The sequence below is a fragment of the Phocoena phocoena genome, chromosome 7 (assembly GCF_963924675.1).
Source record: "Phocoena phocoena chromosome 7, mPhoPho1.1, whole genome shotgun sequence".
In the NCBI taxonomy this organism is placed as follows: domain Eukaryota; kingdom Metazoa; phylum Chordata; class Mammalia; order Artiodactyla; family Phocoenidae; genus Phocoena; species Phocoena phocoena.
This window is the reverse complement of record NC_089225.1, coordinates 101,855,076-101,872,711: the sequence shown is the minus strand read 5'-3', so window position 1 is coordinate 101,872,711 and position 17,636 is coordinate 101,855,076. Positions and strand designations below refer to the sequence as shown.

Below are 17,636 nucleotides of genomic sequence, written 5' to 3'. Positions count from 1 at the left end.
ATGCCGCGGAGCGGCTGGGCCCGTGAGCCATGGCCGCTGAGCCTGCGCGTCCGGAGTCTGTGCTCCGCAACGGGAGAGGACACAACAGTGAGAGGCCCGCGTACCGCAAAAAAAAAAAAAAAAAAAAAAAAATGATAGCGAGAACAAGACTGTAGAAGGCCTTCTAAAACATCCTTATGTCATTTGCCTTTTTTTTTTTTTTTTTTTGAGGCTTTCTCCATTTTATTTCTTTGGGAAAAGCAAACGAAGTCTTTCCATCGCATGTGGTAGAGATATAATTTTATATATAATTTATTTTGTGTTCGGAAATCCCAAAGCTGAGTCTGTTCATATTTTTTGCTATTTTTTTTCTTTCCTACTAATGCCTCCTCTTTCCCCTGCCCCTCTGGCCCAGGCCCAGATTCTGGGGCAGGTGCAGTGAAGGGTGAGTGGGAATGGGCATGATTGCCAGGACAGCCCTCCACCCGGCTCAGAGATCTGGTGAGGGGCACCGGAAGGGGCTGTGCAGAAGGACAGAGGCCACAGGGGTACTCCTGTTTTTGTGGTGGATGCACACCTCATTACACAGTCACCAGTCATGGGAGGAGGCTGGTCAGGGGTCGGGGGATTGCTGACAGTAGTTAAACCTATAAATCCCAATGCACACTAAGCCACACTCCCACACTCCTATGCATGTTGGTGTGAAGAAGGGAGAGAAAAGGGACAGTGTTAGTAATCACATCATGAGCTGTTGGTAGAAGGACATCAGACACTTGAGCTGAAGAAACAGGAAATGGGGCTTACCAAACTCAATGGCAGATAAGATAAGAGCCTCCTGACCGTTTTGCAATGCATTCTGTTTTATTCGCTACGTCTCATACACAAACACAATATTAAGGGGGGGAAAGAGATTCCAGAATAAGCCAGGTGTTTCAGACTTGAAGGCTTATTGGGGCAGCTGGTAATATATTATAAATGTGACATCGTGATACAGATGAACTTATTTACAAAACAGAAACAGGCTCACAGACTTAGAGAATGAAATTACGGGTACCAGGAGAGGAAGGGTAGGGGGAAGGGATAGTTAGGGAGTTTGGGATTGACCTGTACACACTGCTATATTTAAAATGGATAACCAGCAAGGACCTACTGTATAGCACAGGGAACTCTGTTCAGTATTATGTAACAACCTAAATGGGAAAAGAATTTGAAAAAGAATAGATACATTTATATGTATAACTGAATCACTTTGCTGTACACCTGAAACTACCACAACATTGTTAATCAACTATACTCCGATATAAAATAAAAAGTTAAAAAAAATGTTTTTTACATGTGACATTGCAGGGTAAGAGGTGATAGGCTACTGAGGTCTGTTGCTGACCTGGAGTGAAATACCACTACACAAAGGCATTCAAAGCCAACTAAAATCATTAAGATAAGTGAGCCAAAACAAACGTCTGCAGCCTGCATTTGCCTCTTGAGCTATCAATCTGTGCTTCTTGGAATTAATTTTTGCCTGGGAAAATAGGGAATTGGAACCTAAAAGAAGTCTAAAATAGAATAATTATATCAAAAGGCAGGGAAAGGATGAAAGAAGGACTTTTTTTTCAATTACCCATCATGCCATAGTGTCTCTGTATCTTCTACTTGAAAATATTGAATGTCTCACAGCTTTCACTAAATGGATTATGTTGGGCAACTAAATTTCTTCTTTCCTCCAAGCGTGAAGTCCTGTGTTTTTATTTGCTAAATCAGCAATCTTCATTGAAGGGCCCTTCCAGAGAGGATATTCACCTTTCATCATCCTCAGTTTACTCAAGCATTTGTAAAATGGGTTTGTTTTTGTTCTGTTTCGGTGTAGAAAGTACATGGAAATCCATGTTGTTGGCCCACCGTGTTACATTTTGTTTTGTTTTGTTTTTTATAGTTGGAAAAAAACATTGACTGCTGCTTTGAGGAGCTCATTAGCAATTATTAAAATGTTGGTAACAGTTTCTGGAGCTTTACCAGCAGAGATCTTCCAAAGAAGGCTTTAGAAGTTGAAGCTAAATCTGTGGGCTTTGCAGAGCGGGGAGGGGTGGGGCTGGTGGGAAAGTGTCTGCTGATGTCATTAACATGAAAAATAAAATATTTTTTTTTTTCATTTATGAGATCACTTTAGCATGCAGATTTCACGTTGACCACTCCAGCTTCCAGGAGCCCAAAAATAATCCAAACAATGATCCTTTTTTATTTAGGCTGCATGAATGCTTCATCCAAGGGCTAAGGGAACTTAGACTGTGTACCTGGTCTTCAGTAATATTTTATTATTTATTTTGGGCTCCATCTTTCTCACATTGTGAGTTCTGTACAGTTTGGCGTAAACATATCAACTGTAGAATGAAACAACCACCTTTCTCCCACTGGCATTTTAAATATCTCTCGGGCAGCTTCTTTGAGGGAGGTGTCTTTCCCCTTGGCTTTAGGAGTTTAATGTGGTGAGATTATCTAGCTATTTTTTCAGACTCTTTTCCACTTTCACCACACTGTTTCTGTATTAACTATGTTGTTCAATCCTACTAAAGAATTACCCAACTTCTCTCTCTATCGGCAAAGAGGCTCAGAGCCAAGCAATTAATCCTGATACAGGATCCAAGTTTCAGTGACGACGAAGACAGTCTGTGTTACTTTGATTGCTAGCAGGGAGCCAACGGCTTAAAATAGACCCAAGTAGACCTCACAAGGAAGTATCTAATTCACGAAAATTGATGATAATCATCATAATACTATAGCAAGTAAGGAGAAGGCCTTTCTCCACATTAACAAAGATCAGGTTTACATAAACATCTACTCTGTGGATGTGACAAGGCTGAACGCCATGTGCACTGGAGGCTTGGTGCTTAAATTACTGAGTGAGATGTCAGGTATTTCAAGATCTTCTCATATTATTTCAGATCTGGAAATAATAGTTATGTGGCTTTGCCCCAAATGCCTGGAGTCTCCATGACTCTCTTAGAAGGGTTGCACGATATCAGAGCTTTGGTGATTCTAAGAAATGAAATCCAACCAGATGTTGAGAAAAAGCAAGATTCTCCGTTTCAGTGGTTAATACAATATTTTCTTTGTCTACAGCAAGAAAAGCCCAGGCTTCTCCAGCCTTTGGATTATGAAACTGTCATTGAAGAACTTGAAAAGACCTATCAGAATGATCCCCTTCGAGATCTCCTGTTCTTCCCCAGTGACGACTTTTCAGTAAGTGTTGTCTTTTCAAGCCATCTAAGTTCAGGAGGACCCCACAAGGAGATAGTAGATCCTCCCAAATTGTGTCGCTGTCTTTCCTTATAGATTTGGGGAGCTCAGCCCTCTTCCTGTGGTCACCCTACATCACCGTCATCACAGATGGAATGCATATCCAGTAATAGAAAGTGCCCAAGGGCCTTCTAAAGTTGGAAGATTGGAGGCTCAGTGATACTGTGGCCACTCGGGATGCAAGGGGCATGGGGAGCTGCCTGGCTCCAGGTGGTACTTGTGTCCCTGCCAGTATCTTGGTTTCTAACCACTTACCTAGCCTCACGGAACACTTCCTCCCTTAGGCCATTTGTAACTGAAAGCTCCCAAGCAACTGGAACCAACCAAAGGCAGAGGCGGGGGCACAAAAGATGTAGGTCTTAAAAATCACCCTTAATCGTGGTTGTCCCTTGTTTAGCCTTGTGGGCAAGGAAAGGTAGGCAAGCGCATCTTCACGGAAGGATTTGTGATCTGAGATGCGTCCCGTTTAGGATGAAGCGCACTGGCACACAGAACACTCCAGAGGGTGGTGCAGGGAATGAATAAAAAGGAAATTCATTTTGGAGACAAGCACAGTGAAGTTATGGATGATGAGCACGCATGTGTCCCAAGCATTCCATCTGTGGTCATCTGACGCATGTTTAATTTGTTAGTGAATATCTATATAAACAGATCTCAATGGGCAGATGGTAACCTTTCCTTTTTTTGTAAGAGAAAGGTAGTCTCAGACATCACAAAAATGAACATCTTTTGTGTGTGTGTGTGTGTGGTTGGATATAATTTCTTTCTTTTGTTTTAACATCTTTATTGGAGTATAATTGCTTTACAATGTTGTATTAGTTTCTGCTGTATAACAAAGTGCATCGGCTATGCGTATACACATATCCCCATTACCCCCGCCCTCTTGCGTCTCCCCCCCCGCCCTATCCCACCCCTCTTGGTCACAAAGCACCGAGCTGATCTCCCTGTGCTACGCAGCTACTTCTCACTAGCTGTCTATTTTACATTTGGTAGTGTATATATGTCCATGCCACTCTCTCACTTCGTCCCAGCTTACCCTTCTCCCCTCCCCGTGTCCTCAAGTCCATTCTCTGCGTCTGCGTCTTTATTGCTGTCCTGCCCCTCGGTTCTTCTTAAAGCAGATGAAAAAGCAGCTCTGAGGTAACCTGTGGCATAGCCACTGTCTGTGGAAACCTCTGACGAGTTGCTGGGGCCCCAGGGCTTCCACTTCCTCAAACAGCCTCCAACTTCCATTCCTTCTCTTATCTCAGGGGCAGATCTGGCTTCTGGTTTCTAAAGGTTCATTTTTTTCACCTTTCTCCTTGAATTAATAAAAAAGAGGTGTGTGGAAGTCAACAGTTTTCTGTTCCAAGTACTGAGAATGATGGAAAGAAAGGAGACAGATTTGTAGACAGGAAAAAAGAAACTCTTCCCATCTGTTTTTCAGACTTTTAAATGTCTCTCGCTTGAGCGTTTGACACACTTTAAAAGAGGCTTATCTTGGACAGAAATCTTGTTTCCGTGGTGGGACGGGGCCACGGGGCCTGAACTGCAAGCACAAAGTTGAACCACGTTTTATTTTTTAGTTCTGCATCCTTATTTTCTTTCAGACGAGGGTAAACCTTGAAACAGTCTCTTTCTGTCAAACAGCACACACACAAACAGCTTGACACTTGGAGCCCCTTTTCTTCTAGCTCTGTTACTCAGAAATACTGTCAAAAGCTACTCCTAGTTCCCCCAGCTCAAGAAGAGAATGGAGGCATGTAGATGCAATGTAACATTTGTACTGAATTTGAATTCATTTTTTGGCATCTTTCCACACACATTTAAGCTAAGACTGGTCTGATTACTCTGTGTCCTTTGCTATCCTTAATGGTGTAAACAGAGCATATAATAAGTGCTTTGTTATTTTCCCAATGTAAACATTCCAATAAATACACTGAATCCTTTTATCTTGGCCTTGCTTAAGACCCATCTGTGGCCACCCCCATTGCCTTCAAAACAAAGGGCAAACACTGTAGTATTTCCCGAGGGCTTCTCCATGATCTGGTCCTTGCCCATTTCTCAAGGCCATGGTCTTCCACCCCAACCCAACCCCCTACCCTGTCATACACAGTCACCCTCATCCTCAACTGGGGTAAAATGCTAGCACAATTCTGAACGTAACATTCTATCACCCCTCACACGATGTCCTTCCTTTATTCATTCAACAAATATATAAGGCATAATACCGAATGTTAGGTATTAAAATATCTCAGAATGGGGAGACAGCAGTGATTAGACAGAAATATCCTTGTTTTAATGAAGCTTACCTTCTGGTGGGAGGAATCAGGCAAAAAAAAAAAATAAGTAAATAAATTAATTAGCAAGATAATTCAGATAAAGACCAGTTCTATGAAGAATGAACGGGGCGGAGTAATAGAAGTAACGAGGGAAGAACTGAGCCGGACTGGATGATCGAGGGCACCTCTGACAAGCTGACATTTGAGCTGAGCTCTGAATTCCCAAAGAAGACCAACCCTGCTAAAGCCTGGGGAAGGAAGGAGGGTTTGGGGCCGCAGGAAGCTGCTCCGAAGGCCCAGGAGAGGTCTGGGTGGACAGCCAGGGTGGTCAGAGTTGAGGTCAGGCAAGGACAAGGTAAGACATTTGCATCTTATTCGAAAGGCAAGTGGCAAGTCACTGGAGTGTTTCAAGAAGGGGGACGAGTGACCTGGTGCATGTTATTAAAAGCTCATCTGGCCTCTGCATGGAGAGCACATAACGGGGTGTAGAAGAAGCTGGGAACCAGCTGGGAGCGTAGCTCCCAATTGGCAGGTCCTCAAGAGACGTTTCATGCCACCCTATCATCAGAAAATATTGTGTTAGACAAACAGCTAAATTTTCATTTCCATGAAATGATATTTTGACAAACTAAAGGATAGTATTGAATATTATTACCACGTAAAGTTGCCAGTTTTTGAACAACTTTCAGATGAATTGGTTTCCTGCTTTCCTACTCTACAGAGGAAGGGTTGACAAACAATGGCTCATGGGTGGCCTGTTACCTAATTTCGTATGTCCCGTGAACTAAGAATGGTTTTTACGTTTTTTAAACACTACCCTGTTTGATTTTCTTCATAGAATTGATTAAATAGTTGAAGGGAAAAAAAGAATATTTTATAACCCATCAAAATTATATGAAATTCAGATTTTGGTATCCATAAATAAAGTTTTATTTGAACCCAGTGACACCCATTCATTCACCTGTTGCCCATGGCTGCTTTCATGATGCAGCTGCAGAGTTACAACAGAGGTGCAGTAATTGCAGCAGGGAGAGAGGGCCCTAAAAGATTTACTATCTGACCCTTTACAGAAGAAATTTGGGGATCCCCGCTATACAGTACAACCATGCTCGTTTCGGGGGGGCTTCCTCTCCCTCCATGTGGAGTAAAGCCCTTCTTTAAATGCCTTCTGCCACAGTCTGCTCCATCCACAGCCTGCATCACATTTCAGGGGTGTTGCTCGCCAACAGCAAGGCTTCTGTTCATCTGGCTAGGGTATCGTTTCCCAGGCCCATCCTCGAGCAATGAGTAAGGATGCTCTGGGATATGTGTGCACAGCCCCCAGTCACCCAATGAGAGGTAGTAATTGAGTGGCCACTCCAATCCCAAAGCATCTCAGGATGGAAGAAGGGGAGCGGCCCCAAACTCTCCACTCTCCCTCCAATGTCCTTCCCAGTTGTGCCCTACGGATGGGAGAATCTAGCTCACTTCTGTGTTTCCGTGTTACCAAGCACCCACGCTTGCAGTAGACATGATTCATTATTTGGTTTGTTTAATCAGTATTTATTCAGCACCCACAAGGCGCTGAATATAGAGTAGCACTTTCTAGACAAGAGAGACTGACAAGAAAAACAAAAGCCCTGTGTTTAAGGAGTGTGTGCCCTAATAAGGATGAAAACTAAAATTGATTAAGAATGCTTATGGTTAAGAAATAACAAGAAACAAAGTCTTCATCTGGTCCTCTGTACCCCTTAAAGGAGATTACTTTTTATCAAGACAGTATTCCATTCACACTGCTGGCCCAAGCCTTCATCATCCTTTTTTGCCTGGATCCCCAGAAGTGGTCTTTAACTGGTCTCCCTGCATCCTTCTTTGCCTTGATTGATTTATTCAATGGAAGCTTTTGGAAATACAAGTCAGATAATGCCACGCCTCTAGTTAAAACTTTCCAGTGGTTTTGCATCGCTTTTAGAGTCAAATCCAGCTTCTCACCTGGCTCCTGATAATCTCTGAGCCGTTTTCTCCTATAGCCCCGTTCCCCTTGGTCACTACACAGATACCTAGCGTTCTTTGTGTTCCCTGCATTGGCCCAGCCCGCCCCCTCCATGGGGCCTTTACACCCCTCACACAGCTGGTTCGTGTCTTCCATTCATGATTCAGTTCAAACGCTACCTCTTCAAAGAACCATCTCTGACTTCCAACCTGCATTACCCCACCTCCACCCTGTGTTACTCTATCACATCCCCCTGTTTGCTTCTCTTTATAATACTTACCACTACCAAGGAAGATCTTGGTTTGCTTTTTCGCTGTCTCACCATCAGTGAGTAACCCCAAGCAGGACAAGGGTGTCCCTGCCTTGATCATGGTAAGACCCCGCAGCAACTAGAACGGCGCTCGGCACCAAGCAGGTGGAAAATGAATATCTATTTCACGAGCTGTCTTTCAGACACATGTATGTTATTATTTTAGAATATAACTTTGAGTACCTTTAGGAACCAAAAAGGCTATTCTGAAATGAAATTTGAGAATAAAGAGAATGAAGTCATTGGTTTTTCTTGAGATCGTTAATATGATACTTTCCTCTTTGACTCAACTTAATACATCACCTTAAAAAACCAGCGCTAAGTTCGGGATCCCTTTCCCCAGAGGCTCGTTCCATCCGATACAGTGACTGGCACTTAGCTGCTATCAACAAAGGCTAATTTCCTCCCTGTAGCAGCCTGTACTTATTCACTTGTTTTCTGTTACTAGGCAAGGGAGAAATCAATTCATATCTGTATTTTAAGTACCCAACACAACGTCTGGCTCATGGGCATTCAATAAAGATTGTTGAACATTGAATTGAAATCGTCTTCTTCCAGATTAAGAAACCAAAGTAGAAGCATTTTCCTCTTTCTTGGCCCACGAGGTAGAAACTCTTCCTCTGGTGCGTGGGTTCTGGGAAAAAGCAGTGTGATCTGTACTGCTTGCATCGTAATGATTACTTGGAATAAGCCGTCTAGATGCATTTATTAACTCATTCATTTCAAAAACATGCACTCCTTCAGTAATTGTATTTGCTGCTCTTGTTTTTCTCATCTTTCTTTTTGAAGCTGGTAGTAATAGAAACTTAAGACCAAAAAATAAAGAACTTAGTCACCAGATTGTGGCTTCACGAAATAGGCAAGGAGAGTAAGAAAGGAAAACAAGAGCTAAAGAACAGTTTGCACAGGGAGATCAGCTTGGTGCTTTGCGATGACCTGGAGGGGTAGGATAGGGATGGTGGGAGGGAGGCTCACGAGGGAGGGGATATGGGGACATGTGTATACATATGGCTGATTCACTTTGGTGTACAACAGAAACTAACACAGTATTGTGAAGCAATTATACTCCAATAAAGATCTACTTTAAAAAACAACAGTTTCGGGGCTTCCCTGGTGGCGCAGTGGTTGAGAGTCCACCTGCCAATGCAGGGGACAGGGGTTCGTGCCCCGGTCCGGGAAGATCCCACATGCCGCGGAGCAGCTGGGCCGCTGAGCCATGGCCGCTGAGCCTGCGCGTCTGGAGCCTGTGCTCCGCAACGGGAGAGAGGCCACAACCGTGAGAGGCCCGCGTACTGCAAAAAAAAAAAAACAGTTTCAAGGACACAGTGAATCATATTGGGGAGTGTCTCAGTCGAAGGAGAAACTGATACAAAATAGCAGAACAAAACTTGAGAAAGGCAGAAATGAGTTTCTTGCTGAGAGAAAGATACAGAAATCCTAAAGTGGCATCATTTCTGGGAGATGTAAAAACCTTAAAGAAGAAAGTTCAGAGGTCCAAAAGCAATACTGACACTGTGGAAAGGGCACCTGATCACCTGTATTTCCATACTGCCCACCCCTGTCAAACTGCTCTATTTCCACTCAGTTTCCTGGCCCACCTTCTGTGAGCTACTTGCTGTAGACAGCAAGGACACCAACATGAACAAGAAACAGTACTTCCGCTTGGAAGGTTAGACTTTCAGGGCTGGCCAGTGGCATCTTCGAAGTCAAAGGTCTACGTTGCACATCTGAAGTAGCCTGTCGAGAGAGTCAACATAATCTTCTCAAATCCTTTCTTCATACCAGTAGTTCAGAAGTAGAGTCTCAGGGCTCTCCAATGCATCCTGCAATTTTCATGGCTTATTAACAAGACTTCGGGAACTGGGCTTTCTTAACAGTTATTCTTTCATAATTTATTCTTTCATAGCATGTTTTTAGCTATAAAAAGCAACTGGTATGTGGGGACTTCCAGGCTCAACCACATGGGTCATTTTGTGAGAGGAAGCAGAAAGACCTTAATATCTTTTAAATGGAAAAGCAGGAAGGCCGTGATCGTTTATTTTTTTCTTCTTGCATCTCTTACTGAGACACAGCCTAACATTCTATAAGAATGTCAACCTCTTTTTAATCCTTGACTTCTTAGCCTGAAAAGCAGACTTTAAATGGCTCTTGGTGTTCATGCAAGAACGCTGTGATTGCAGTTTAAAAGCTAAGGAAGGGTCTTTCTCAAACTAGGTTATTCTTAGTTATAATATCCCTCTCGTTTACAAGCTAATGAAGCTGAGATTTGGAAAGGCTCATGTTCAAGGATGTAGAGTAACTGTGATGACAGAAATCAAACATAAGCACCTTGACTTTTGCTCTTGGAGTTTCTGTCTAAACAGCGTGCTCTGAGCCAGCTGCTTCTTAGAAAAATAAGGTGCATGACTTGGGGAAGATATTAACTCCCTGCATCCCACAGTGAGTGGTACCATTACAGTATTGCAGAGAAGGGATTCTAGAGAGCTTACTTCAATTCGGTAAGAAGATGTGGAGAATGCTCTGGACTTGATTGTGCTAGGAATATATGTCCACATTAAGACTTCTGTGTGAATATTCATAGCCTCATTATTCATAATCCAAAGTGGAAACAAGCCAGATGTCCATTAACTGAAGAGTGGATAAACAAAATATCGTATGTTCATGCAGTGGAATATTATTCAGCCATAAAAAGGAATGAAGTACTGACAACATGGGTGAGCCTTGAAAACATTATGCTAAGTGAAAGAGGCCAGTCCCAAAAGTGTACCCATGGTATGATTCCATTTACATGAAATGTTCACAATAGGCAAATCCATAGAGACAGAAAGCTGATTAAAGTTGCCTAGGGCTGGGGAGAAGGGAGAAAGGAAAGTAACTTCTAGTGGATATGGGGTTTCTTTTGGGGGTGATGAAGATGTTCTAAAATTAAATAGTGATGGTGATTGCATAGACTTAAAACCATTGAACTCTCTCTAAAAGGGTGAATTTTATGGCATGTCAATTATATTTCAATAACAGTGCTATATTTTTAAAAAAGGATTGTTCTAAGCATTAAGGTAGGGATCATGTAGATGGTCAGAGAGACAGGATACCAAAAAAATCATAAAGACACATGTCTGCATTCAAGTACTTCATTCTTTAAAAGAGATAACAAAGTATACCAGAGACACAATAAAAAACATGGCAAAGGGCTTCCCTGGTGGCGCAGTGGTGGAGAGTCCGCCTGCCGATGCGGGGGACGCGGGTTCGTGCCCCGGTCCGGGAAGATCCCACGTGCCGTGGAGCAGCTGGGCCCGTGAGCCATGGCCGCTGAGCCTGCGCGTCCAGAGCCTGTGCTCCGCGACGGGAGAGGCCACAGAAGTGAGAGGCCCGCATACCGCAAAAAAAAAAAAAAGAAAAGAAAAATACAAAAAAACATGGCAAAACATTTCATGTATAGTTATATTTTATCACCAAAGCAGATTTAATGTGGCTTGCTTGCATACAAAAGTACACACACATAAAATGACTGGCTGAATTAATCACTTGCAGGGCTTTGGGTTCTACAATATTCTACAGTTAAGCTGCAGGCTTCATGGGTAATACAGACAGTAAACGATATAATTCTGAGAAGATGTATGTTGGATGAATTAGAGAAGGTTTTCAAAAGAAGGTGGCATCTTGGTCAAACCTGAGATTAGGAAAGAACAAGGAAAGAAAAGGGTTTTCTGAGAGTAGGAGCACGGCAAGGTATGTGCAGGCCTGAGCCCAGCGTGGAAGAAAGAATGCCCGCAGCCACGGGAAAAGGTGCCCTGGCGGCTTGGCTGCAGTGGGTTGGCTCACGTCTTAGGCCTGTTGCTGCTCATGAGGGCATATCTGCAGGCCTCACACGGAGCAGGCTTCTTCGCCGTACCTCCCTGGAGAGTGAGCTCAGACCACAGCCTCTGAGTCCTTGCCAAGGGGAGACCTTGGTGCAATAAGTATATTCCTGTTGTTGGAACAGTGTGTTCTATTAATACTCACATTTTTCCATATGTAAAACGTTTCATCCTTACCACCATGGAGGAGGTGAGACACATTTTGGAGCCTGGAAAATGAAGCACAGAAAAAAGAAGGGAAGTGACTTGCTCAGTGGTTTGCCTGTCCAAGACTAAAATGTTTTGAAACAGGTCTCCAAAGTTCCCTAATTATATACTTAAATACTATGATGGATGAATCACCATGCTTGACTTGGCTGGATGATGACTAGGGTCCAGTTATGGGCAACTGCTCACTCTTCGTGCACTTCCCATACAGTTTAACTCCAGCAAAACAAGAAGGACCTTTCCCTTAAAGCACAATGAAAGTATTCATGTGAATTCTCATGTATGTAAAAAAAATAAAATCACAATACTCTTCTGAATGGGGTAAAAAATGTTTTTCAAGCAACCAATGTAGTATAAGTGTCTGCTCTACTAGGATAAAAACCAGTATCAGTGTTTTAATTTGAGAAGTTTAGGTGAAGATTACTTTTAAACACACGCTTACGTTGGAATTGACCACAAAGTGTTAGTTAATAGCCCTTATTGTGAGGTTTGTTGGCTTCTCAAGCTCAGACTGATGGGTTACTCTAAACACCATCATTTTTGTCCTCTTTTTTAAGCAGCTGGGATCTACAATACCGTCAGAGGGAGCTTTGCTCAGCTCCAACATAGGAAAAGCAACTTCTTTTTTAGACTTTGACGGTAGCCTTTGGCCAATTGAGAAATGGCCCCTATGTGCTTGGAATGAAGTCTTCTGTAGTCATTTTAGCCAGCAGAATGGTAGCTGTGACAAAGCCCCAAAGACTACCCACTGCAGAGTAGAAAGAATCAGAAAGTGTCAGGGCTGCCGTGGAGGATGTCTGAATGTCATGGACCTGAAACTACAAACACAGGTCTGCATGCCTCATTTCATAAATAAAAGGACAGTTTTTATTTCCAAATGCCTAATCTCTGGACAATAGGCCCTTATGAGACTCTCCCACCCGATGAGCAGCTCGGCTGAGTTCCAGTGCAGTCTCAGATCCGTCCCATGCTATTGAGCTCTACTGATCGTCGACCAGAGGGTTTATTAAAGAGAACAGGAAGTCTGTTGTGGCCAAGGCAATTTGTAGTGGTCGGAAAGTATCTAATTCTCAGAAAAGAAATTATTTGTAACCATGTTAATTCCCTTACTTAACAAATATGACTCTGTATACTTTTTTCCTATTAGATCGATTTATTTTTGCTTCAGCAGAGATACATGAAAGAAATTTAAAATGATCAAGATGGGGTTAGGGGGTTAAGAGGTACAGACTGTTATGTATAAAATAAATAAGCTACAAGGATGTATATAGTACAACACAGGGAATATAGCCAGTATTTTGTAGTAACTGTGAATGGAATAGAACCTTTAAAAATTGTGAATTGCTATGCTATACACCTGTAACTTATGTAATATTATACATCAACTATACTTCAATTAAAAAATGAAAACAAAAGGAATCAAAAATGAGTAGAAGCAATACAGTTCTTAAAGTTGAAATTGTATGGAGCCCTTCAGCTTTTTCACGCAAGTTCTCCAGCATTATGACAAACTATAACTGAGGTTAATAGCATGTTATTATACATGTATTCCTTTCCTTGTATTTGTGTACTCTGTGCAAGGTATTAGATGTGCATGTTGTAAAATATTGTTTCAGATTTATCACATGGTTACATGAGGGTGATTCAGCCCCAGCTGCCTTATTTAGCAAAGAATCAACATCATCTCATAACTAGAGGTCATCAGGGATCACACATAACCATTGTACCTATGATTAATTTTTATTACCCCAAATTGAAGGAACTTCCAATCTCATATATTGAATATGAGCATTAGCCTGTGTATTTGGGACCCTAATCTTTACTCTGTGGCATCACAAATCAGGTAGTCATGTAATTATCATTACTGGAAACCTGAGCCCACCTTCCAGAAAAAAAAAAAAAAAAAAACCTTCTTAAACCAGCTCAGTATTCACTCTATTAAACTATACCACAGAGTACTTGATCTTAGTGGGATGACAGGTTTATGGTATAACTAAACAGGAAACTAAACTTTGGGCCCCTTTACTCTCCATCAGACTTAGAGTATTTTAGAGCAGCTATTATTTTTTTAAAGGCAAGAAATCAATAAACTGTGGTAGATAATGAAAAAGAGGAATCTTTTGCTTTTTTATATAAAAATTTTATTATAAAGTAATGACTGAAATATAGAAAATTTTTTCAATTGGAGGAAAAAAATCCTTAATCTTGCCAGTAGATCACAATATGTAATGTTCCCTGGAAACGCATCAAGTTACACTATGTATCTGCAAATTATCTGTCCAAACAGGAAATAAGTTATCCCCAGACAACTGAAATCCAGCAATAATCCCCAAAGCTCAATTTAGGCATGGATCTTCATCTTCTACTCCAACCTTTCAACAGAGTTTATTTACTGTTTATCTTCTAACGGAGTGAATAACATAAAAGATGCAACTAGCAAAAGGAAATTCAAAAGGAATCAAAAACGTAAAATCTAGATAATAATAAATCCTAAACTGGCTCCAACACGCTTCACGTTGGAGGTAATGGTTCCCTGTGTGTGTATCTATACTTGGCTTAAATCGACAGCCATGTCCCGCGAGCACTTCCAGACTCTCTTCACACAAACTGCAGTCAAATCCTGGGGCAGATGCACTGACCGAGGGGCTCTGTATCTGTGTTTCAAGATGAGCATTTATTTTTGCCATATAATGTATCTTGATTACAGTTTTCTTATTATTTTTTTGTCCTCTGATCATTATTTTTGTCCTCTGATCCTGTTAGAGTCACATGACATTCTTCCTGTTTCAGTGTCCAAATCCCATCCTCCCAATATGCACGTACATGCGTGCACGCCCCCACACACAGATACCACCACACCCACTCACACATGCACATATACATTGCTCACACATGACAGACACACGCTCACACATGACAGACACACTCGCCATGCACACAAACACGCTATCAAGTACAGCATACCTTCCTGCATAATCACACTCACACACCAGGCACACACACACATTCACACAGACATACTTACACGCTACATGCAACCACACAAGCTCACACAGACGCACACCACCCACACACCACATGCATACACAGAATGCACATTTACATACTCACACACATTCAACACACTCAACAAGTAAGTACTGAGCACCCAACCAGGCACTGAGGTTATAGCGATGAACAAAACAGACCAAATTTCTTTCCCACGAGGAGCTTATATCAAGAGTGAAGAGAAAAGGGGATTTGAAGAAAATATGAGGCTAGGATTGGAAGAAAAAGAGCGATGCTGCCCTTGGTGGCAGAGCCTGCAGCTGCAGCTGTGACCTCAGAAGACTAAATTCCCTGGACCCCTCTCCTTCCCAAAAGTAAGGATGGGTTTTAAGACTCTCGTCTGTTTTAATAATTGGTCTAGAAAAAAATGCCCTTCATCTAGAACAGTTCAAATGAACCTTACTTTGTGCTTTAGAAATGCTGAGGAATCATTTGTGGCTTTGGGGATGTACAAAATAAAAGATCCCAACTGTTGGTACCATGTATGTTAACAGACTCATCATCCCAGCATCCTTGTAATCCCCAAGGAGTACAGACTAAAGGAAGCTGGTAGCTGTTAATGGAAAGCTACCAATTTATGGCATCCCATAAGATATATACAGGGGAAACAATCTATGAATTCTGTTTTAAATGTCTTATATTAAGAGATTCTTTATATTTTTAGTTAATGTATATTCATTTAATAAAAAGTTGTTTGCTTAGCATTGAAGTTGAAAATGTTTTATTTATTTCAGTGAAAACAAAGACACTAAAAACATGACTTATTTTCTTCAAGGTCCAGATTTACTGAATACCCTTTCTTCTCTCCCACCATAATTGTGGGTACACACACACACACACACACACACACACACACACACACAGGGCTTCTGAAAGGGGCTAAATTTACCCTGTGGATATTCAAGAGATTATTTACAGTAGGATTAAAATAATGTAGATTTTGTAGGTTTTCTTTTTCATTTCAAATGTATTTTATCAATAGCGTTAAGAACAAAAAAGATACCAATATAAATAAACTAGTCAAAATATACAGATGCCCAAATTTTTGTGTTCTGCAGGGAAGGAAACAGCTTAAAATTATGAGCTTCACAGATAAAACAGTACTTGCAATACAGTGTTGTAATCCTCCCTTATCCACCGGGGATACATTCCAAGATCCCCAGTGGATGCCTGAAACTTCAGACAGTACCAGACTCTATCTATACATACTGTTTTTTCTTATACGCACATACCTATGATAAAATTTAATTTATAAATTAGGCAGAGTAAAAGATTAATAATGATAACTAATAATAAGATAGAACAATTATAACAATATACTGTAATAAAAGTGATGTGAATGCAGTCTCTTTCTCTATCACAATATCTTATTATACTGTACTCACCTTTCTTCCTGTGATGATGTGAGATGATAAATGGCCTAGGTGATGAGGTGAAGTGAGTTGAACGATGTAGTGACATAGTATTAGGCTACTACTTATTAACTTTCTGACAATACATCAGAAGGAGGGTCATCCTGGATCGTGGAGCCCTGAAGATGTCGATGAGATGGGATGGTGGGGACAGAGTGTGACGGCTTGAGATATCATCATGCTATTCAGAACAGCACACAATTTCAAACTTATGAATTGTTTATTTCTGGAAGTTTCCACTTAATATTTTTCGACCCTGGTTAGCCATGTGTAACTGAAACCATGGAGCAGGGGGAACTAACTGTAATGCCAGTGGTGGTAATCCAAAGAGGTTTGAATCTTCCCTCCTAGAGATTAAATTGGTAAGAACTATGGACGTTTCTCCGTCTTCTCTTATCCTTAAATGCTAAGATCTCATACACTTCTTTATTGTGCCTTTGGTATAGTGGTCTGCCCAGTGCTTTAAGACGGAAGGCTTAATTTCTTTTCCTTGTTCCTCTCAGACTGCCACAGTTCCTTGGGACATACGAACATTGTACTCAACAGTACCCGAAGATGCAGAGCACAAAGCAGAAAATTTACTGGTGAGAGAGGTAAATGCAATGCTTCCACTCCTTTATTTTATAAAGCTTTGCTTCTCTCCATTTAGTTCTTTTTTTTTTTTAACATCTTTTTTGGAGTATAATTGCTTTACAGTGTTGTGTTAGTTTCTGCTGTATAACAAAGTGAATCAACTATATGTATACATATATCCCCATATCTCTTCCCTCTTGCATCTCCCTCCCACCCTCCCTATCCCACCCCTCTAGGTGGACACAAAGCACCCAGCTGATCTCCCTGTGCTATGCGGCTGCTTCCCACTAGCTATTTATTTTATATTTGATAGTGTATATATGTCAATGCTACTCTCTCACTTCGTCCCAGCTTACCCTTCCCCCTCCCCGTGTCCTCAAGTCCATTCTCTACATCTGCATCTTTATTCCTGTCCTGCCCCTAGGTTCTTCAGAACCTTTTTTTTTTAGGTTCCGTATATATGTGTTAGCATATGGTATTTGTTTTTCTCTTTCTGACTTACTTCACTCTGTATGACAGAATATAGGTCCATCCACCTCACTACAGATAACTCAATTTCATTTCTTTTTATGGCTGAGTAATATTCTATTGTATATATGTGCCACATCTTCTTTATCCATTCATCTGTCGATGGACACTTAGGTTGCTTCCATGTCCTGGCTATTGTAAAAAGAGCTGCAATGAACCTTGCGGTACATGACTCTTTTTGAATTATGGTTTTCTAAG

At 41.5% G+C, this 17,636-nt stretch overlaps 1 protein-coding gene across 1 annotated transcript in view; it reads left to right on the top strand.

The window, feature by feature from the left end:
• Positions 1-17,636, top strand: part of DOCK10 (dedicator of cytokinesis 10) — a 209,768-nt gene that overhangs the window by 52,232 nt on the left and 139,900 nt on the right. The window contains exons 2-3 of the mRNA XM_065880263.1: positions 3,094-3,213; positions 16,841-16,930. Of these exons, the coding sequence (XP_065736335.1) occupies positions 3,094-3,213; positions 16,841-16,930 (210 nt within the window). The remainder of the gene's footprint in view (positions 1-3,093; positions 3,214-16,840; positions 16,931-17,636) is intronic.